The 22,333-nt window shown below is 42.4% G+C and overlaps 4 protein-coding genes across 6 annotated transcripts; 3 read left to right on the forward strand and 1 right to left on the reverse strand.

Moving 5' to 3' along the window:
• Positions 1-1,485: 1,485 nt before the first annotated feature.
• On the forward strand, positions 1,486-9,674 carry LOC6524567. 2 transcript variants are annotated; one of them, XM_039370408.2, is made up of 6 exons: positions 1,488-1,654; positions 7,089-7,410; positions 7,987-8,103; positions 8,671-8,954; positions 9,025-9,184; positions 9,249-9,543. In XM_039370408.2, exons 2-6 carry the CDS (start codon positions 7,202-7,204, stop codon positions 9,409-9,411), a joined length of 933 nt encoding a protein of 310 aa, XP_039226342.1. In that variant the 5' UTR covers positions 1,488-1,654; positions 7,089-7,201; the 3' UTR covers positions 9,412-9,543. The 2 variants fall into 2 exon arrangements, with proteins under 2 accessions (XP_039226340.1, XP_039226342.1); XM_039370406.2 differs by having other exon boundaries at positions 1,486-1,654; positions 8,671-9,184; positions 9,249-9,674.
• On the reverse strand, positions 9,670-14,858 carry LOC6524568 (type-1 angiotensin II receptor-associated protein). Its single transcript, XM_002100389.3, has 4 exons — positions 14,280-14,858; positions 12,625-12,771; positions 10,404-10,473; positions 9,670-10,305 (listed from the first exon to the last, which is right to left on the reverse strand). The coding sequence occupies exons 1-4, from the start codon at positions 14,325-14,327 to the stop codon at positions 10,091-10,093; spliced, it is 480 nt and encodes a 159-aa protein (XP_002100425.1). The 5' UTR covers positions 14,328-14,858; the 3' UTR covers positions 9,670-10,090.
• Positions 14,859-15,022: 164 nt separating this feature from the next.
• On the forward strand, positions 15,023-16,341 carry LOC6524569. The gene is made up of 2 exons (XM_002100390.4): positions 15,023-15,219; positions 15,374-16,341. Exons 1-2 carry the CDS (start codon positions 15,130-15,132, stop codon positions 16,043-16,045), a joined length of 762 nt encoding a protein of 253 aa, XP_002100426.1. The 5' UTR covers positions 15,023-15,129; the 3' UTR covers positions 16,046-16,341.
• Positions 16,342-16,748: 407 nt separating this feature from the next.
• LOC6524570 (putative inorganic phosphate cotransporter) lies at positions 16,749-21,101 on the forward strand. Of its 2 annotated transcripts, XM_039370403.2 has the most exons (3): positions 16,749-17,104; positions 17,800-18,121; positions 19,198-21,101. In XM_039370403.2, the coding sequence occupies exons 2-3, from the start codon at positions 17,920-17,922 to the stop codon at positions 20,703-20,705; spliced, it is 1,710 nt and encodes a 569-aa protein (XP_039226337.1). In that variant the 5' UTR covers positions 16,749-17,104; positions 17,800-17,919; the 3' UTR covers positions 20,706-21,101. The 2 variants fall into 2 exon arrangements, with proteins under 2 accessions (XP_039226337.1, XP_002100427.1); XM_002100391.4 differs by having other exon boundaries at positions 16,749-18,121.
• Positions 21,102-22,333: the final 1,232 nt, after the last annotated feature.

Below are 22,333 nucleotides of genomic sequence, written 5' to 3' on the forward strand. Positions count from 1 at the left end.
TGTTTGATTAAATCCATGATTTTAAAATAAGTGATTTATAAAAATAATTTATTAATTTGCACGAGCCCCCCTATTACTTAGATATGTAATTGGTAACATAACCATCGATATCAGTCATCGCCAGTATCGGTTAAACATTTGTATCATCCCAATTGGCTCCCAAATTTTATTTACCTTACCGGTTTTGTTTTGATTTGAAAAAGTCGTTTAAAGCTATTCGTAAAAACTCTAATTTTTAAGTAAAGTTTATGTATTGATTATATCATTTTTTTAAAGTCCTCAATTTGTTGAATTGCAATGTCATAGTAATGGGCTTTGAAGGGACACTGGAATCTGGAATTTCATCTTTATCCATGGGGACCAATATGAACACTCATCAGCTCATCAGATTTTTGTATAAACTAAGGACAACTAGTGCAACTTAGCGCGTGTTTACTGTACTGCCTCTGCACATCAGCACCTTAAACACGGACAGTGTTTACCTTTTTGTGTGTCGCTTTCGGCGCGTAAAACCATTTTTAATTGCTTGCTCCACTGTCACTTTTCTTCGACCGCGCAGCCGCTGACATTGTAAAAGTTGTTTGCCATTGTTTTCACTTTGCCAGCGACCACAATTGATGGTCCGTCCAGTCGGGCTTGAAGGCCCAAACAACTCCAAACAGCTCCAAACAAGCCCGCCGCGATGGGAAAACTCTGCGCAGGCGCGTTGATCGGCATTTGGCAAGGAGATGCATCTGCCGCGAAGTCGGTTTAAAATGGGTCAACAGCAGCAGCAGCAGCAGCAACAGCAACAGCAGCAGCAACAACAGCAGCAACAGCAGCAGCAACAACAGCAGCATCACAACAGCAGCAGTAGCGCAACAGCAGCAGCAGCGCAACAGCCACAACTTCATACCGCCCACTCCACTCATCAAAAATGCCAAAAGATGCATTTAATCCGTGGTTACTGCTTACCTGCTACCTATTAAAATAAAAATAATAATAGACTGTGGGAAAAAGTCCCTAAAACTCGGAAAAGTTTGTTCTTAGTAACTCATAAGTTTGAGTCATTGTTATTACACAAAACAATTGAAAATAAACCTAAAAACATATGTAGTCTCATCTTTTTTATTCAATGTAAGAATTGCAAGTAATTTTAAAAATTTTCCAAAACTGCACACTTGTCATGACTCGCCGAATATCCTAGTAAATAGCTTTACCTACATGATTCCAGGGTATCAGCAGGTGCTCAACTTGCACCTGTGCTCGCTGCGTCGTTGTTGCTTTTGATTTTGTTGCCGCGACGGCGCAGCTTTTGCTTTTGACACATTTTCGCGGCTGTCTCGTTGCCGCCGACGCTCCAAGTTGTCGTTTATTTTACTTTATTTTATTTTTTTTTCAGCTCTGTTTGGTAGTAGTGGGGTTTTTCGTTGTGTGTAGTTTCTCGGCTGGCTCTCTTGGCTGTTGGTTTTGGTTTTGGTTTGGTTTTGGGCCCGATCGATCAGTTAGTTGCTGACTTTGCGCGGCAGCGAGCGGTTTGCACTGCGATTGCCGAGCAGCTTGTTTTACTTTATATCGCTATTTATTTAAAAGTGCCACTGCGGTTGCGCATGCGCCTCTTCCAAAATCGGTGGCAAGAAATAGGCCTTCAATTGATTTTTTATATTTTTTACCAGTGAGTGTGCAAAAGTGAAACTGAATTAAAACTGAAAACTGTTCGTTCTAAGTGCATAAGTTTAAAAGTGCTGCTGTGTCTAAGAAGTTGCTGCCACCAACCAAAGAAATTAGGCTCGCCAATAATAGTTTTTGCAAAGAAAGCCTTTTTTAAACTATTTTGTAAGCCTTTAAATATTTTGTTTAAACATTCTGCAGTTACAAGTTGAAACAGAAGTATGTACATATGTACATGTCGTTATTATGAAAGGTTTATTTATATATGTTTTGGGTTGATTTTATAACTTCATACAAATACTACAAATCAAAAGTTCTTTAACATTATTCAGAAATGTGAAACTATAATTCTGCTCAAAAATATATAATCTTATGACAGGTTTTTGTGCTTTTCTTTGCTGTTGAAGTTGCATTCGTGGTTAATGCTGCCCACAGAAATGGCGCGCAAGTTCAAAAGTGCACACTCATTGAAGATCTGGCAATTGTGCTGCCTTTTATGGCCTACCTCGATCGAGAAGTTAATGGGAACCTTAAAATGGGTTAAATCATGCACTGCCTGAATTTCAATCGATTTCACTGTGTTATGTGATCAGAATGTTAAAGTTGATAAATCTCACACTTAATGAGCCTTATTCCAATGAATAATTATTACGCGCTTCGTTTTCAGAGGTCACAGCTTCTGCAAAGACTAAATAGTTTTATGGAAAACGATATATAAAATGAGCTGGTTTTGCTTTAATCACAAAATGTGCGCAAAATGCAGATGTCTGTGGCTTTGACCATGATACGGATCATAAACTTCGTTACGTATACGCCAGGTATACAGTCGTAAACAACATGACTATATACTATATACACAATGGGATGGCCTCTGGGGAACTCTGCTCTGTTGCTTATGGAATGGGAATGGAAATGGGAATGGGGATGGAGATGCCTATAATGGGCATTGCTGGACGAGAATGGCCATTATGACCAGCCGCCTGTCGGATTAGCGGGCAGCTGTGAAGTGCGACTCGGTCGTTGGATACTCTGCCGCAGAGGCAACCAATTTCCCCTAAACAATTGCATAATCCAGGGAGTTTTTGGGTGCCAAAACGTGGCCATGCCATGTGCTCACTACTCATTCGCAGCTGGCAGCTGGCTTTTCTGTGTGTGATCAAAACTGGAGCAAATTAACCGAGATTAAGGCCCACAATTAGGGGCCCAATGTGAAAGTTAAGGCAGATCCAAAGATCCGAAGATCCGCGGATCCGAACGCCAGTTGGAAACCTGTTGCTTCTTTTTTTTATTTTCTGTATTTAGCCGCTGGTGCTGTGGTCGTATTTAATGTGTGTTTTTTTCTCTACTTTTTTCTGCTTTTTTTCTGTTTTCCTTGGCTGTATTGTGGCTCATCTGCAGCCATGGCCACTTTTACTGCACTCCCTCGACGGCGGGTAAAACACGAGAAAAATAGCGATAAACACGGCCAGCTTGGCAAGCCGAGACTAGCAATACTCTACACGTGGAATATTATGAGTATATTATGAATATATATTTATGACCAGCCAAGAAAATGGCTTCTAATATATATAGATATAGCTAGAATTGCTTGAAAGCTGCATTTATATTAATTTCAAGTTCTTGTAATAAATGTATACAAATGTATTACTTTAGCTCCCTCCTTCAAGAACTTTTTTAAAAAATTGTAACGATTAGTAGTGGGTATTACTAACAGTCTTTTAAGGAAATGCCACCACATTAAGCTATATTTAATATCTTAATATAAAATAGGTAATTTTTTTTCTGGAAACATGATCTTCGATCTTGAGCCCTAGGGAAAGTATTTAAATTGATGGACCCTCTTGCAGGGTGTTTGAAAAACGAGAGAAAAGCTAGCAGGGGGCTTAGGTTTTGGTTTTAGTTTTGTTTTTGTTTTTGGTTTGGGCCACAATACGCTTCACTGACCTATGCCAAGGCCCCGGAGCAGCTGATGCCGTGTTTTAATGGCTCTGCTCGTTTTGCACTTTTGAACTCGACCACAACTCTCGCCGGCAACAAAAAAAAAATTAAAATAAAAACAAAACTAGCGTCGTATGCCGACCAAGTTCAAGTTGGCCAAGTTTCGTTTGGCTTCTGCCTAACCGATTTGGCCGGAAGTCACTTTAAAGATCCATCACCGAATCACATTTTACCTTACAAAAAAAAGAAAACAATAAAAAGAAATTAAACTAAAACGCAGCGCTTTCGTTATGATGATGATCATTGCCATTATCGTTGTCAGCATCTCTGGTTCCCATTAGTCGCTATCAGCGATGAAAACTGTTAGAAATTTCGAGAGCAATTTCATCGCTCATCATTTTTTCAGTTCACTTTGATTTTGATTTGATTTCTTTTCATTTCCGTCGAAGAACTGGGTTTCCATTTCCAGGGAATAAGCTGCCAATGAGTGGACACTTTTTATTGGGTTGACTAGGTTTTAATTGCCAAAAAAGAAAAAGAAAACTGTTTTAAAGAGATTACAAATTATTTAAACAAAACAAGCTAAAATGGGGATAGGAAATGCAATATAAAAATGTGCTAAAACCTATGCTAACCCGTTTGGAAGTAGTGTGTGATTCATGGACTCTTTTTGTGTGACTAAGAAACGACTCTATCGAAATAGAACTGGGGCTCAGTAGCACCTTAAAAATATAAATGTATAATTAGCACTTCAGGAAATATTTTTTTAGTTAGCAAATGAAATGAAATGGTTTCCTGATTTTAGGTTTGCCCCACACAAAGGTGGATGTCTCTGTGAGTATTCTAATTTGAAAATTACTTGCACTTTTGTTTTTTGTACAATTTTTTATGGCTCTCAACGTGTTCTTGCTTTTAATTGCTCAAAAGCCATTTGAAATCTGACCTACGCAAACCTCGAAGTTTGCTCTTAATTTTTGTTGCTGTTCGTTAGAAGCAATTAAAACCGAACCAGAAGATATGTTATATGCAAATTAAATAGAAACTCCGGTCAGTTGCAGCCAATTGTAGGAATACCATTTGCAAATCAAAATCACCATAAATATAAAAAACCAAGTGACAGTCGCGTAATTCCGGAACTTCAAAGTCTTACAATTCTTTGTTTGAACCATTTTGGAGCTGCGATTTTTCCGCTGCAGATTCGTTTTGACCACATTTTTGTCTTGCTGTTTGCATTTTCGTTTTGACCACATTTTTGTCTTAACTGTTTGCATTTTCGTTTAGCATTGAACTAACCGGTGATCAGTCTGCTCCACTTGACACACATGAGTAGGAAAAATGAAGTCTGTTATTTTGCGACTAAATTGTAAATGTTTTCCACGGGTTTTGCATACTTGTGAGCTTTTTATTTGAATTTTAGTTTGTATCTTTATTTATTTTATTTTCGCATCATCTTCGATTTGGCAGCAATAAAATGTCTAAGAGGGTTATGCAATTTCTTTCGGTGTGTTTAAGCCTCGTTTTCTTGGAGTGGGTGGAGTCGTAGTTTCATGCAAGGTCCATTGCCACACACGCCACTTATTTGGTTTTTATTTCTTGTGGCCGGCATCGTCATCTTATTTATTGGCTGTATGCATACACTGGCCATTGAAATCGCACGAAATCGGCGGCCAATGGAATCACTTTCACTTTGCTCACCTACAGGGCCGCCTCTCCAAAAAAAAATACAAAAAAAATCACCGCTCTTGGTCGAAAAACTTGCGTAAACTTTCGTGGTTTCGTGGCTTCCAAACAAAATGTATGTTTACGCGATGACAAAAAGAAAATATTACAAAAAAAGCTAAAAAAGCAACAATAACAGTAATAACAATAAATGAATGGTAGGCGGGCGGAGGGGGGCAGGGGAAAAAAGGTGTTATAGGGGACATTTTGGCAGCTTTATTAGCAGGTTTGCGGTGCGTGTGTTTAGGCCATTCGCCAGTCAGGTGAGTTGAAAAAAAAAATAGGAGAAAAAGGGGCTTTCTACCTTCGCTGGTTCAACGGCTCGCTTTTAAGCTAAGGTCAAGGGACAACTAACCCCTGACCTTCAGACCAAGAGCCATGAGGTCAGCTGAGATTGCAAAAGGTTCGCAATAGATTGGCGATTAGCAATTGCAAGCAATAAACTGAATTTTCAGGGCTAAGGCACTGAATTCAATTACTTTTTACTGATAAAACGATGCCCCCGATAATACATCAAAATAATAGCTAGACATTAGGCGTTCAACGAATATGAATGCTTTGATTTATCAACTAATCAACAATGCCAAATTGAATACACATATCACTTTAATGCAGTTCAATACACTGCGCTAAAAGCAAGTGAATTTTGAATGGAGAAGCGATTAGTGGCAATCTGTATGCCCATGCCCACCTGCCCACCTGTCCACTTACGAGTAATTGGCCAAAAGTTTGTCAATCCGTCCGGTCAACCGCACTGCCACAATGATAGACCATTGTTCATCAACGCTGCGTATACGTAATGTGTGTGTGTGTGTGTGTGTTGCACGTATACGCCCCGTTGACTGCCAGTTAATGGCTGGGCGTGGCCGATTCTTGGCCAGCTCTTGCCCTGATGCAATACATGACTTCCATTCAACTGGGCGGCAAAGTATTGCGGCTATAAAGTAGAGAGGCGCGTGTCGTCACTCCCCATTGTTTTGGATTGCCGATTGCCGATTGCCTCCGATCCTCTCGCTTCTCTATTTTCCCAGGAAGGGTGAGGGGGAGTAACTGGGAACGAGGTCACCTGAGTCGCCGGTTTTGGCACCTGCCACAGCAGTTCCGTCCGCAATGCTGGGAACCTGGCCAAGCGTTCTCTGCAACTTTTACACATGAACAATATATATGATATGATATAATTTAATACACCCACTGCACATGTCATCTAATGAAAATTTTTACCAAAAACACTGGAAATGCAAAAAAAAAAATACCGAAAAAAATACTAAAAAACTGTTGAGCACCTCGTTGCTTAGGTAATAAGTATGAGAAGCGCATAGAAGGGCGTGCACAAAATTTGAATTTAACGGCCAACTTACTTTCACCCACTGTTTATTTTAATATTTCTTTTTTCGAAAATAACAGTCGGAAATGGTGCTGTTTGTTGTCAAATGTATTGCGAATGCCTTTGAAAATGTTTTTAGGACCAGCAGCCTAGGAAATTAAAGAAAATTAACTAGAAATTAATAAGTTATAAGCTGTATTGCTAAATGGCTATGTACACTAATCGAATGGAAGATATTACATTTGTGCCAGGTACCACTTGTCTGCGGTGAAAGAGGTCTTGAATTATTCAAAAACGTTTGGCGACGCCTTCAACCTTTGACACGCACACCCTTGACCCTTGCAACCCTATCCTTGGTGGCATTGGTATTGGTAGACCAGCGCGAACTTCTCCGGCTTATAAATTAAAGACTAACCACAGTGAATTGCCTCTTTCTCCCTTTCGCCCTGGGAAACAGTTGGTTGGACACGGTGCCGGTTGTTTTTTTGGGTAGCGGCTCAGTCCAGCCGGCGATGCCTTAGTGGCAGCTCCTCCAGATCGAAAGAAGGAAACCACACGCGCCACACCAAGATGCCCTATAACCTCTGGCTGCGACGGCGCCTCCAGCTGCTCGCATCGCTGCTATTCTGCGGCCTCCTGGGCTATTTGACCTCGGAGGCGGTGGCCAAGCCCACGTTGTCCTTCAGTTTGCCGCAGGGCCTCCAAGGATTCCCCTCGTTCCAGTCCTTCACCCAGCAAATCATCGAGCAGCGCAGCGCGCGTCAAATGAAGACGTATAGGTAAGTGGAAGTCCAAGCGAAAAATATAGCCAAATTATAGGGAATTTAAGAGAATTTGAGGGAATTATAGAGAATTATAGGAAATTTTAGGTAATGTTAGAGAGTTTAAAGGAACTTTGCACCCCTAACGCGCCGTTTAGATTAAAACCATGAGAAGCGCATAAAAAGGCGCTCTTACTGAAGCTAGTTTACCAGATGAAGATGTGACTGAGTGGTTATCCATGCCATCCGGCTAGGGTATTAGCAGTCAGCCAACGAACGACTTGAAGCTTTCCGTCGTCCACAGAGTCCATTGCCATGGACATCACGTATACGCACAGTCGGCCGCCTGGCCATGTGCCCATAATCGCCACACGGAGCGAGCTATCACTCAAATCTCAAGTCTAAGCGCACAACGCACAGTTGGAAAATTGTTTATCTACTTATAATTGGATGTAACACTTTGGCATGCCAATCGAAGTGATGTTGAGCATTTCACCGAATTGATATATATTTTTGCATCAGATTTATGTATTTTATTTATGTTTTCATTTACTAGAAATATTTTCATACAACTTATACTCTCTTTCTTTGCAGTGGAAAGCGGGTGAGCAACGACTCCCTCATCATGATATACTATCACGATCTGACCATAGCCGTAACGGAGCTGGGTCCCCAGAAGTTGTTACTCGGCTGCGAGCTGATCGAGATCTAGTAAGTACACTCATTACTAAACGTAGAGTAAGAGAAATGATTAATTATATTTAGCGAAAAATGCAAATATTGAATAATGGTTTCGAACTTTATATGGCTGATTTCGAGGTTTTGCGGAAGTAGTTTTTTGTTTGACTTACGTGAACAGCTGATCAGAGTATCCATTGCATATGCCCTGAATATTTGATCAGCCACACGCCAAATCACGTTCATAACAAATCAATATGCACGACTGTTATACAACAAATATTGTTATATTATATATAGCAAAAAATATTATATTAAATATAGCAAATATTGTTATATTATATATAGCAAAAAATATTATATTATATATAGCAAATATTGTTACATTACATATAGCAGATATTATTATATTATATGTAGCAAATATTATAATATTATATATAGCAAATATAATTATAATATATATAGCAAATATAATTATAATATATATAGCAAATATTAGTTGCCAACAATTGCACATGCTCTTAGCTGCAGACTGTGAGAATCGCATAGAAGGGCTTACTAACTTTTCTCATCAATTTCCCCCCTCCAAAAACTCAGCAACGACAAGGAGGGCAAGATGCTGCTGGAGGGCCTGTCGCACTACAATCGCCCGCTGGAAATCAAGTTCGACGAGATGCTGAAGCTGATGGATCAGTGCGAGCACGTGGATAAGCTGACCTACGCCTCCCGTCACAAATCCCAGCTGGAGGGCGGCGAACGCAGCAGCGGTGGAGGCGGCGATTCAGCGGCAACAGGTGGTGCCAACGATGGAGTGGCCCTCAAGCTGGCCACCAATATCTTTCCGCGCAGCCCGTTCTCCTTGTTGAGTGGCATCATACCAGGTGAGGTGGTCACATTTCAATATGTCAACAAGTTTCACTTATATGATGATTATTATGATCCTCTTCACAGGCACAAAGTGGTGCGGCACTGGCGACATCGCAGATACGTACAGCGATCTGGGCAGCGAAATGGCCATGGATCGATGCTGTCGCCAACACGATCTCTGTCCCATCAAGATCCGTGCTTACCAGAACAAATACGAACTGATGAACGATTCGCTGTACACAAAGTGAGTGGTAAAACATTGCTTACTGCTCATTATCACAGACATAATCCATTTCCATTCGGCGTAGATCCCATTGCATCTGCGACGATATGCTGTTCTCCTGCCTGAAGATGACCAATACCTCGGCCTCGCAGCTGATGGGCTCCATCTACTTCAATCTGGTGCAGGTGCCCTGTCTGGACGGGCGGAGCCAGCAGTACAAGTTCCGGGCGGCCAAGGAGGGATTCTGATGCAGGGTAGCCGCAAGTCGGGGATTTCGTGGCTCAGTTCATTGTACAGGAGGTGTGAGGAGGTCTTAGAAAGTGAGAGAGAGAGAGTTGGGAAGTCGCTCTATTTATTGTTTTACAAACGATGACGCCCGCTTTTTATTTTGTCGAATATTCTGTTGGGTTTACAGTTAGCGTTAACGTTATCTAGGATAAGTATAAAGTAGAATTGCAATCTTTGTTATACAAATACGAATATAAATATATATATAGATGTGTATCTTTAATGGTTTGATTAGCCGTCTTTATTCGTTAACAACGTACACAAAAAAAAAAAGGGGGGTGTGTGTATATGGGACAAGGAAAACACGCACACACTTTTCATTTTGAAATCCCGATGTCATATTTAACTACAATGCTTAACCTTAATCGTTGTCTCTCTCATAATATTGCACTAACAAAACAACGCTCAAAAAAAAAAAAACACACTTCATTTATATATATAAAATTTTGATACGCATTCACGAGAAATTTGCATGTTATTATCGGCAACGACACTGACTAGTCAAGTCTCTCCTTCTACTACAAATGGGTTGTCTTTGCTGTTCCGCTGTCTTTCGCTGCATTATCGTCGAAGTGGTGTGTCTGGTGTGTGTCTAGGTACTTGGAAGGGTTCTCGTGGCCTAGATGAGCCTCGTGGAGCCTAGAAGATGCTGGCCACATTCGGTCCGGGCTGCGAGTTGGTCGGTGTCGGCTGTGTGGGCCGGTCGATGTCCTGGTAGCTCCGCTGCTGGCTGGTTGGGAAGACCGATCCCGTCGGCAATGTGCCGCCCCTCGTGTTGAACTCCTTGTAGAGCAGCGCCACGCTCACCGGTCGCAGTATCAGATTGATGATGCTAAACGCCACGGCCCAGCCATCTAAAACATGGATGGTAAATAATCAGTTATTAGTACTGCATTGTAAAGGATCGATTTTGTATTCGGTGTAGCTTTAAGGCTGGTCAGGATGAACTTACTCATAATACCGAAATGAAGAGAAATGCTGACTATATCAAAAAAAATGCTAGAAGCGTTGATGACGAGCGCCTGCAAAGAGATACGAAATGAAACATCATGAGTGTGGGGGGGAGTGATAGTGGTTGGGATAGAGCATTCAGCATTCGTATAAACACTGATGAAATTGTGCTAACAATTTAGTATGCTCATCTTAGGAAAAGCAAGCAGCCTTTTAGGCTCTGCAAGTAATAAAATACAAGCTCAGTATGTGTGTTTGAAAAATGTTGTAAGGTAAGACAAAGGCGTGGATATTGAGTTTTAAATAATTTACATATGCTGAGGATACACGTGTCCCACGACACACGTGTCCCAATTCTGTTAATAATACGTTGGCCAAGCTAAATGGCCAACATATGCTACAATTCAAGCAACCCAGTATGCCCGATTCTTGAGTATTCAGTACTGAGTTTCACAATTTACATGCTTGAAATTAAATAAATTATGTTCATTGATTTTTTTTCCTTTACAGTTTGGCCAGGAATTTGACATCGAGTTGAGTTCAACTGTTTGCTTGACTGACTAAGAGGCGTTGCTAATGGCTTTCGAGGAAGCCAAACAAAACAAGCTGCGAATCCTCGTTAAATGGGCATCGTAATGCCCGATTTCTATACAATATGTATGTTATACTGCTGAGGGAATCGCGTGTGGCAGGTCCTTCAAGGCGGTGAAATGGAGTAAAGGTGGTAACTTCGACTAGCGGGATTAGACGGGAGTAGTTGGGAGTAGCTCGGTGCTGAGGTGGCCGCCTTTCACTGGACGTGGTCACTTTTCGGACGGCCTAAGGTCAAAGTTGAGCCATTCGCCCTCTTTTTTACGTACGGCTAACTCATCTATTAATACCAGCATTTCCCCAACTTCACACGCAATTTGCCAACGAAACAGGACTTCGATGTGGATTCATTACACTAAAAATGTTTAGATTTCGCAAGTGTATATATTAACATACAATGTCATGTATAAAAAGTGCCATGAAAAAGTGCAAAAACCTTTACTTTGTTGGCAAAACCCACATGGAACTACTATTCATTATGCCAATTTTTCGCTGTGTACATTCGACTTAAGTCCACTTTCATTAGCATACCTCCACGCGTTCAGATTGGGATTTGGTTCCGTTTTGCTTTTATTATTTTGGCCATGCCACCTGACGGCTTGAATTCACTCACACACTCGCGGGCTGGAAGGCAGAACATTAGAGATTAAAGATCGGGGCCGCGGGGAACCAGTTATGGCTCAGTTAGTCCATAAATTGATTGGCCATAACGCCGCCGCAACTTTTGGCATTCGCCGAAAGCAAAATATAAAGCTTTTCTGCCAGTGCATAAATACTATATATATGACAAAGTCCCAATTGTAAATCACTTTGGGCAAGAACCAAGCCATTGCCACTTGGATAACCCAAATGTGCTATCTTATCGTCAGCAGCAGCGCTTTTTAAATATTTAAATATATATGCCTGTCTCCCATTCGCCACTTTTATTAAAACTTTGTGCTTATTGCTAAAACAAAAGTAGTTCTCTTGAGCAATTTGTATAAATTCAGTGAGTGCATCATCATCATCGCAATCAATCGTTGTTTTCATTGTTTTAATCTTGATTTCCTCGCTGGCACCTGATGCTGAGATGTCGAACTATTTTAGTGAGAACATTTGTTATTTATATTTCGCATGAGTATGCTAATTGCCTATTGGCGCTTTTTTGAACAAACCGGTTTTGAACGATTTAGCAAATTCCGCGTTGATATCGATGTAAGTCGTCTAGCAGTTGATTAAAATCTCAGCACTAAAATCCAATGGCAAATGCTAGGCGTCTATATTTAAGTGATTGGATGAACGCAGTGCACGATGCACCATAAACACACTCATTTTTATAAGAGGCCTATCAACAATACTCACAAATGACTCACAAAATGCGATGAATGGAAAGCTATTTCATATACGTAACCAAAGTCGTAAGTACGAATGCAATTGTACGAATGTGAACATGGTGAATTATAAATCAGTTTTGCTAGACATTCTCTAAAAAGACCTAGCTATTGAAACCATTCACAAATAACTTGTGCATATGGCTTTTCCCATTTGTGATACTCCAGAATGCAGAGTATGACGAGCCAATTAAACGAGTTAATTGAAGAGCCTTCTCAATTGGGAAAATCAAAAAACTTGCTCTTATTGATCGCACTTACCGTTTGGATCGCCTCGATGGAGTCCTTGCTGTGCATCGACCAGAACATGGAGATCAGGAATAGAAAGTTGTAGAACTCATACGCCCCGTGGCCCCAACTGCCCAGCATGGCATTCGAGATGAAGAAGAAGTGCACAAAGGCCACAAGCTGCAAGATGTAGAGATAAAAAGGGAACAAATATGAGAAAATGCAAAAGGGGCAACTATATATGTATGGTTATCTGGTTATCTGGTTATCTGGTTAGCACATAAGCATAATCATAAGCGGTTTAGTGCCAAGTGAAGCCCCACGAATCTGGCGGCGAAGTTGCCAATTGCAGTCACTGGCATCGTATCGGTTGTCATTTGCGGTTAACTACTTGGGGTGCTAATCAGCCAGCGACTGGCCATTAACCCATGGAGGCCCAACAAGTGAGAGTCGTACAGCCGCGGCAACCGCAATAGCAACCCAGGTATCTTTCAATTTTTCTAGCTAAAATGGTCATAAAGCCATAAGAGTGACTGTTTTTAACAGCTAATTACTTATGCTTACGTTTCCTATCACTTTTTGACGGATTTAGAGAAAAAAAAATAAAATTTGCAAAAAATTTGAAAAAAAAGGATTTTTTTTTGAAAACACAGTTCGATTGGAAATTTAATTACGAACTTAACGATGTATGGCATTCTATATTTGGACCACTATTTCGAATGCTGTGATAAAAATACTGATAATTATTTACGCAAAAAAAGGAAAATCGATTTTCGCCAAAATTTCAATATTTACGATTGGTATTTTCGGTATAGCTTGGCTAAAAATGGTCAGAAAGCGAAAAGAATTACAGTTTTGTTCTCCTAATTACCAATACTAACCAACCAAATCACTTTTTGACCGACTTTGGCAAAATAATTTTTGCCCAAATTTTTGCATTTTTTGTAACATCATCAAAATTTGCAAAAAATGTGAAAATGATAGAATTTTTTTTTGAAAACACAGTTTGGAAATTTAAATACGAACTCAGCGAGGTATGACATTCCATATTCAGACAATTATTTAAAAAGTTTTGGCCAAAAAACTGAGTTTTTTATGACAGAAATTACATATTTGTTCTTAGGCAGAAAATATATATGCCGATATATAAATGCATATACCTTTAATGCAAAATAAGCATCCAAACACATCTAAGTATATTATATAAAACTCTAAATAATGTTTTTATCTACTTTGCATGTCTTTATTCTCCAGAAAGCAAATATGAATGTTCCATACGCCCAGTTTCATTTTTCTGACCGCTTCGGTAAAATTCTTTATCTGTTTTGTTTATTTATGCCACACAGCGAGTTGAGCCGCCTACCGCTATTATTCTGACCGCAGCTGTACCATATGTTATCTATTTACCATGCCTATTGCTGCCTCGACAAATAAATGAGACTTTTTCATTTGCATGCGATTACTATGACCGCTTCTGTACCAAAATTATTCAAAATGTTTATCTTTTTCTTGTTTTGTTGGTCAAATGTCATAAATTTTCGTAGTCGCCCACTGCTCTATTTTTATGGCTGCCAGTGCTTGCCGGCTGTGGGATGGGAGACGGGGGGGAAGTGCAGTGCACTGCTTGCTGGATGCTGTAGTGCATCAGCGGCATTTCGTCTCCCGCATCGCATGCACTGCTTGCTTACCTTCACACGCACAAAAGGCGATCCCATTAACTCGTTAAGGTCGGTCATGATGATGATGTCGCTCTCCTGCTCTGCTCCTTCTCACTCGCACTTAGATGCAGTTATCTCTCACTCCCACTCCTTCTGCTGCCCCACGCGGCGCAGACAACAACAATGAAACACAGACAAAAAAAAAGTCGCACAGCTGTTTTGTTATTTTCGTGTGCAACAATTTGCTGAAATCGTTCCACTTTGCGTCTATTTTCACTTGCAATTCACTTTCAATTGGTGCTAAAAGCGCAATTGTCTCCCTGTGTGAGTGTAGCTGTGTGCGCCTGTGTGTGTATGTGTGTGTGTGCGCACTTGTTGGTCTTCCTTCGTTCTCCAATTGTTGTTGTTATTGTTGTTGCCGCGGTATTTGGCAATCGCTGTTTTTTGCTGCTTTCGCACGGGGGCGTCAACAATAAAGAGCGAACAACGTTTGGTCACAGCTCCACCGCAACAACTATCAGCTAACCGGAAAAAATTGTGTTTTCTTGTAATTCAGCACGCAGTCGACAGCACAGCAACACGACCAATTGCAATTTAAATTAAAATTGGGTTGTGTGGGCCAGTGTGACCCTTCGCTGTTTCGCTATATATGCCAGCAATCGTTTCGGTATGACTGCGCGCTATATACCAAAATTCAGCGGCATACCAAATAATACCAAAACGTTGAATTTCAGACTATCTGCGATCTTCACTGTGTGCGTGTGGGTGTGTGTGCGTGCTTGCGTGTGTGTATGTGTGCGTGAGCCGCTGATAACGCAGCTGATCGTGCGATTCCACAGAGAGTTTTCGATTTGATCTGAGAAGTGCGCGGACGCAGAGCATGGCCAGCAATTCCAACCAGTCCCAGCAGTCAACCAGGATCACCAGCGACATGGTCAACCAGCTGGAGCCGTCGTCGCAGGAAGCGAAGGTCAGTGCCAGCTCTCGAATCTCACGAACCTGCGACATAACCTTGATCGCATTGTCACACTGCGAGATCTCAGTGGGCTTCATGTTGTCCATACACATATGTATCTGTATCTGCATCTGTATCTGTTTGTGAACTGAAACGTATCTGTTTGCAGGTGGCGGCGATTCCCAGTGAGCCCCAGTGGCGTTCGCCCCAGCTGATGATCGTCTTCGAGGACGGTGATCTGCACTCAGCACGCCAGCAGTTGCTCCACTCGCTGCAGAATCCCTTTGCCGTGGGCTCGGTGGCCACTCTGCTGCTGCAGGAGAGCATTGCCGATCAGTTTGTGGGCCTTGTGGCCCAGGACCTGCGTCCATTGTCCCAGGAGGTGTCCAAGCATCCGGCGTATATCAACGCGCTGGCCAAGATCGATCAGCTGAAGGCCAAGGCGGTGCAGGGGGACAGTCTCAAGGCTGGGGAATCGCCCATCTTGGTGTACGACTGTGTGCACAGCTACCTGGGAAGTGGAGCCACTGGTGTGGTAACAGTGCATACTTTCCGCACAGCCAAGGAGGCCGGCGAGCTGGCAAAAAGGGAGCCCCTGCCTTATGGCCAAGTTAGCCTGTGGAACGAGAAGCTGGGCTGCGCCTACGAGCTGATACCACGACTGCCGAGCGATATTGTGGCCATTAACTGCTTCAATCCGAACGTGGAACCCATCAGGGACTCCTTTGCTGCCGACCGCAACGATGTCCTTTTGGTCAAGAACTATCACTATGAATCCCTGGTAGTGAGCGGCAAGCGGAGGATCATCGTGTTTCCCGTGGGCACCATCTTTGGCAACTGAAGTCTTGCAGTTCTGGACTTCTGGTCGATCAGGAACGAAACAAATCCAGGTGCTCTTTTAGCCATACTTTGAAATACCTCTCTAAGCATTTTACCTGTAGCTCGGGGCCTTTTACACGGTTCATTTGGAATTAGATCTAGTTATACTACTAAAGTGGCTTATTTTTCTTAGAAACTATCTGGTTTTAAAAGCAATTAAGTTGCCATCATAATATCATTATATTCCAACTGAATTGCCAGAAGGTCCTTGAGTGTGAATTGTTTTTTATACTCTGTCAATAATTGTCCACTGAAAAATCCGTTGCCTACTTTTGTGCATCTGTGGGAATTTGGGGTAGGTCTACGAGTTTCTGGATGCAACAGGCATTTCTGCGGGACATGCGCAAGTGGGGCTCCAGAAATAGAAATCCTGCAAGCATTTGAAATGGAAGCAGTTAAAGGGCACACTCATACACTTTGGGTCAAAATAATAGGACCAATAGACTTCTATTCAGTGAAATTGAAAATCCATTTTATCGGCAAGGAAACCATTTAAGTGATAAACAATGGTGTCTCTCTTAAAATCGACATTAAAAAGTTGTTATTACATAAAAGACGAACTGTTTATGATTTCAGTGATACATTTTTAAAAGAACAAGGTACGCAGCAATCGATCAACTTAACCCTTTATCTTATCAGTTTTATTGTAAACCCAAAACAAATATGGAAAATTTTCCAGTTGTATATACATATTATGTGTGGAATTTAGGCTTTTGCTCATTTCTTTAGCTCTCTAATTAGAGCTTGAATTGACTTGCATTAAAGAGCTTTGCTACTAAAACGTTGCTATTGTGTTGGCCAGAGTTGTATGAGTGTATGTGTGTGTGTGTTGGCAACCACTTAGCCTTTCTCTTCTCATTGTTGTTGTAGTCAAGATTTTAGTACATATTCCCTATTTGATTTCGACTATCAGGAATTTAGATTTCTGTTATTGTTTTCATTTCTTTACAAATATTAATTATTCAGTGCGAGCAAATACACCATTACGCCGTTGATTGTGTATGTGTGTGTTCGAATGCGGGTGTGTGTGGCAAATAAAGTAACTGTAACTAAACAAAGATAGTATACTTAAGTTAGTTCACAACAATACATTCCGCACTGCACTCTCTTCTCGCACACCGCCCCCTTTCTCTTCGCACCTCTCTCTATTGTACTCTCTCTCGCCCACTCTCTTTCGCTCTTGCATCCCCTTCTGTGACGTAGCGCCACACCATTCATGCTCCACTTTCACACACGGGAGAGAGCGAGAACGCCAAAGAGCCAGCCATTAGAGAGAGAGAGCGCGCACTGTGGTGACTCCAACTGCAGGGGCGCAACAGAAGGGGTGACCACCCCTACCCCCCCTAAAAGCCTTTAAGGCGACTTAGGATTCAGCTAAGATTCTATCAGCTTCCTTCTTTCACCAGAAGGTATCTTCTTCTCCGCTAAGGAACCCCCTTGCGATTCTGGCTACGCCCCTGCGACCCCTCTTGTGGTTAGAAGCAACGTTTGCTGGCGCTGCCTTTTGCTTGGGCTTTGTTGTTGCGCTGTCCGTTGCCCGTTGCCATTTGCCAGTCCGTCAGTCTGCGCTGGTTCCCGCTGGCGAGGTGAGGTGTCCGCTCGCGCTGCCGCTCCCGCTCCTATTCCCGCTCGCTCCGTCTCTTTTGCTGGCCAAGAAAACCGCTTCCGCCACTGGCGCTGGCGCTGGCGATACAAATACCATACAATTACCAACAGCTGCCTGCCGCTCCGGCAGAGAAAATGCGCTGGCAGTCGCAGCTCCAAACGCTCAAAAGACGCTCCAGAAACGGCCCAACATTTGCAATCCGCATCCACGCAACCACATAGAGCGCCACGATGCCACCGCACAAATGGACGGACGAGTCGCGGGACGCCTCGTGCTACTACGAGGATGCGGCCGCATCCCGTCTCCGCCGGCCATCCACCTCCTCCAACTCCTCGGACTCGGCGGACCGCTCCGACGACGAGGCGGACGACGAACGGGAGGCGTTTTGCTCCGGCGAGCGACCGCTAATCCGCTCCAGCGGCGCTGCGGAGGGTGAGTACCTACAAGATACAAGATACACAGATGGGGAAAGATATTTACTTAGATATAGCATATGTACATAGGTAGATACTCGCATTACAAGATACGTTTAACTTTATTTATTTAAATAGTATTATTTCTGCTTCGCATTGTTTTCCACTTACGTTAATTTGTATGTCCTGGGTCAGTACTTTCATCAGATATAAACAATCTGTATGAAACAGCAGTGCTCAACTGAAAGATACTTTCCAATATGGTAAAAGTTTTGTATCTCTCACAATTTCCCTAATTTCATTTTAGAATCAGTTTTACTTATGGGTGTACATGATTTGGAGCTTTACTTAAATAACTGAATATTGTATCTTTCAATTTGTTTGACTTCATTTTATCCTAATGTTAGAAGTTAAAAAGTTTAAAAATTCCATTAACTAATCAAAACTCATGCCAAGTTTCTATACTTTTGTAATACTATTTAAATTCATTTAATTGCATAAAAAGTTTATAAGTTTATAATATTAGAAAACCGTACAATAACTCGAGTATTACAAATTCGTATAAGTTGACTAATAGCCAAGCTCCGGTTTTTATTTCGCACGTTTCTCTGATACAGTCACCTATGCCTATGTATAATTTATTCGCCAAGGGCCAGAACTACGTCTTCTTTAAATTTACTGACTTTAAGCAACGTTTGTCGGAACTTTTTAAGACAGTACTCAACTGCATTTCAAATGGAACGGAGCGCATACGACTCTTCTGATGGTATCAGATCGTTTAATTTTGAAATACTTTCAATTTATATAAAGATCGTTGAATTTAGAAATATTTTTAATTTATGTATAGTTCGCTTGAAAAAATATCTGATAAGAAATGAAATTCCCTTGGCAAAGCATCTTACATGAGAATTTTCAAGAGTATAAAAGGCGATTATTAGTTCAAAGTTTCAACTGTGACACGATATCGTTTTGCATGGCACATAGGGATTTTTCTTATCGGGAACTGCGAGAACTTTTAAGTAAAACCGGAACTGATATCGTTGTTACGCCTCCCAAACCAGCTGTTACTAACCTCCCCCTTCTCTCCCCGCGCAGAAAATCATGGCTGTGGCCCAAAGACGCGTCACATATTCGGATTGATGGGCTTCCTGGGATTCGCGGTGGTCTACGCGATGCGGGTCAATCTGTCGGTGGCCATTGTGGCCATGGTGAACCAAACGGCCATTCCGCACAGCAACGCATCGGTGATTGATACGGACACATGTCCACTGCCGGCGCCCCATCACAATGGCAGTGATCCCAATCCGCAGAAGGAGGGCGAGTTTGTGTGGGACGAGGCCACGCAGGGATTGGTGCTCGGCAGCTTCTTCTACGGCTATGTGCTGACCCAGGTGCCCGGCGGACGAATGGCGGAGCTGTATGGCGGTAAGAAGATCTACGGCTATGGAGTGTTAATCACGGCGATCTTTACGCTCATTACCCCACTGGCCGCCCACTGGGATCTGCCGCTGCTGGTCCTCGTCCGCATCCTGGAGGGAATGGGCGAGGGCGTCACCTATCCAGCCATGCACGCTATGCTGGCCCACTGGATACCGCCGCTGGAGAGGAACAAGTTCGCTGCCATCGTCTATGCGGGCTCCAATATCGGCACAGTCATTTCCATGCCTTTGGCCGGATGGCTGTGCTCCCTGGACTTCCTGGGTGGCTGGCCATCGGCGTTTTACATCTTTGGACTGCTGGGTATTCTGTGGTTCATCGCCTGGATGTACTTGGTGTACGACAAGCCCAGCGATCATCCGAGGATCTCAGTTACGGAGCGAGAGTACATCGAACGGAGTCTACACGTACAGAGGCTGATAAATCCGGATTTGGCGGAGCCCGAGGAAGAGGAGGAGGGACAAGATGATGTCAATCTGAGGAGGCCGTCGGAGGAGCCGATACCCTGGTCATCGCTGCTCACATCCGTGCCGCTGTGGGCCATCCTGTTGACCCAATGCGGCCAGGGTTGGGCCTTCTACACGCAGCTCACCGAGCTGCCCACCTACATGAGCAACATCCTCCACTTTGACATCCAGTCGAATGCTCTGCTGAATGCGGTGCCGTATCTAACCGCCTGGTTCGTGGGCATCGCCTGCTCCGCTCTGGCGGATTGGATGCTGGCCAGGCGCTACATATCCCTGCTGAACTCCTACAAGCTGTGGAATACGGTGGCATCGGTGGTGCCCTCGCTGGGCCTGATTGGCATCATCTATGTGGGCTGCGATTGGGTGTGGGTCACCTTTATGCTGGCCGGCGTGGGCTCATTCGGTGGAGCTGTCTATGCTGGCAATCAAATGAATCACATTGCGCTCAGTCCGCGGTATGCGGGCACCATGTACGGCATTACCAATTCGGCGGCAAATATCTGTGGCTTCCTGGCTCCGTATGTCATTGGGCTGATTATCAATCATCGCGAAACGCTGACCCAGTGGCATTTGGTCTTCTGGCTGGCGGCTGGCTTGAATATAGCCGGTAACTTCATCTACCTGATCTTCGCCAGCGCCGAGGAGCAGAGCTGGTCAAAGACACCACCCACACGCAGCTCACGATCCCAGCGCGCTTGATGCAAGCATAACTATACGCTATTTTAGCTAGATCTTAAGCATTTGTGATAATTCCGATATATACACATATATCCTACATATATATATTTGGGCTCGATGTTTTCCGGATGCAAGAATGTGGCTTCCAAAGAAAAAAAAACGATACGAAACGAAACTAGTGCTACCAAATCGGAGTGGGAAATCGAAAGGATGTTAACTGTTTTAGTGTATTATATGTATATGTACGTGTATCGTCCTTTTATATGGACTTTTGTTTTGCTAGGCGTCTTTTTTGTAAACAAGTATACCAATACCAACTACATATATATTTATATATCTATGATATACACGCTCGAAGGCACGTAGATCTATTGAAATAAACAGCACAAACATATCGAACTGTGGCACATTACCTGATTCAAGCGTTTTACTCTTTCACTGGCAGGTGGTTTTCCTGGATCTCACTAAATTCTCGGTTTCATTAAGGAATTATTTATTTATTTATTTATTTTACACCGTTATTGGAGAGCCTAACATTTTGAAAACACTTTTAGGCTTTTCACAGTTTTTTTTGGCTGCAAAAGATTTGCATAGTTTTAGGGGCGAACTCTCCATGTAAAATCTTTGCAAACAAATAATTGAGGTACCATATATAAGAAGTATTGTAAAATCAGGGTTGATAATGCTACATGTGTTTGGTTTAAACGTCATGATATATGTTTAAGCAATTTTTAGCAACTATTTTTATCTATCAGCTTTAGATTTGACAGCTTTAGATTTTAGTTTTGTACGCATGTATCTTTTCCAAGCTTTTTATAACATTCACAATTTTAAGTTTGCATTTTAATGATTCTTTATATTATAATTTAGAAGTACGATAAAGCGCTGCTCCTGGTTCTATTATTAATATTCACCAGGATAAATTGTTGCTTTTTGTTGTACTAATGTTTCACTTGTGAATTATTTTTCTAAACTTAAAACCTAAACTTAATTGATGTGCATCCGACTTTATGCAGTTTCAGATTCAGATTCGGTTTCGTCGTGATTATCGTGGCACAGTTGTGGCCGTCCTGTCCGTCCGCCAAATCTGTCCGTCCGTTGACGTGAGGCTGCCACGCCCCCTTGGCCACCGTACACACCTGCCCGCAAAATACTTGCCCCTAAAAATAAAAAAAAATATGGGGGGCATTAATAATGGGCAAGTGACATTGCAGTTTTTGTGTCGCAGTCTCTCACGCGGTTTTGTTTGTATTTTGCGCTTTGTCTTATTGTCAATTTTCTCCTCATTACATAACAATCTACGTCGTCCCCCCCAACCCCCTTCCTTTCCCCCCCCCCCCCCCTCGCTCAGCGATCTTAGTTCCCCCGTGAACTTCGCAGGGCCATAAAAACATAGCCGCAAAATTCAAGTGAAAATATTTTGGCGCCCCTGTTACAACAGCGAACCTCTCTCTTCCATGCACTGCGAAAAAATGTATAGTTTTTAATCTAATAAAAATAGACTGCTACTCAAGAATAGTAATATGAATGTGTCATGGCGTAGTTTAGTTGCAAATGCCACTTTGTTTTGGACACAAAGCAGTACAGTTTATTAATATTACTTTCTCTCAGTGCACACTCACCTGCGCTCATTTGGCCGTGCGTTTGCG

Source organism: Drosophila yakuba, chromosome X (genome assembly GCF_016746365.2).
Source record: "Drosophila yakuba strain Tai18E2 chromosome X, Prin_Dyak_Tai18E2_2.1, whole genome shotgun sequence".
Taxonomy (NCBI): Eukaryota; Metazoa; Arthropoda; class Insecta; order Diptera; family Drosophilidae; genus Drosophila; species Drosophila yakuba.

Bases quoted from the DNA above. Each gene is read 5' to 3' on its own strand.
- LOC6524567 (XM_039370406.2), top strand. From the start codon at position 7,202: ATGCCCTATAACCTCTGGCTGCGACGGCGCCTCCAGCTGCTCGCATCG. The intron at 8,104-8,670 runs GTAAGTACACTC...CCAAAAACTCAG, and splicing joins TGCGAGCTGATCGAGATCTA to CAACGACAAGGAGGGCAAGA. The intron at 9,185-9,248 runs GTGAGTGGTAAA...CATTCGGCGTAG, and splicing joins AACGATTCGCTGTACACAAA to ATCCCATTGCATCTGCGACG.
- LOC6524568 (XM_002100389.3), bottom strand. From the start codon at position 14,327: ATGACCGACCTTAACGAGTTAATGGGATCGCCTTTTGTGCGTGTGAAG. The intron at 10,474-12,624 runs GTAAGTGCGATC...ATCTCTTTGCAG, and splicing joins CCATCGAGGCGATCCAAACG to GCGCTCGTCATCAACGCTTC. The intron at 10,306-10,403 runs GTAAGTTCATCC...TCCATGTTTTAG, and splicing joins TCTTCATTTCGGTATTATGA to ATGGCTGGGCCGTGGCGTTT.
- LOC6524569 (XM_002100390.4), top strand. From the start codon at position 15,130: ATGGCCAGCAATTCCAACCAGTCCCAGCAGTCAACCAGGATCACCAGC. The intron at 15,220-15,373 runs GTCAGTGCCAGC...ATCTGTTTGCAG, and splicing joins CGTCGTCGCAGGAAGCGAAG to GTGGCGGCGATTCCCAGTGA.
- LOC6524570 (XM_002100391.4), top strand. From the start codon at position 17,920: ATGCCACCGCACAAATGGACGGACGAGTCGCGGGACGCCTCGTGCTAC. The intron at 18,122-19,197 runs GTGAGTACCTAC...CTCCCCGCGCAG, and splicing joins CTCCAGCGGCGCTGCGGAGG to AAAATCATGGCTGTGGCCCA.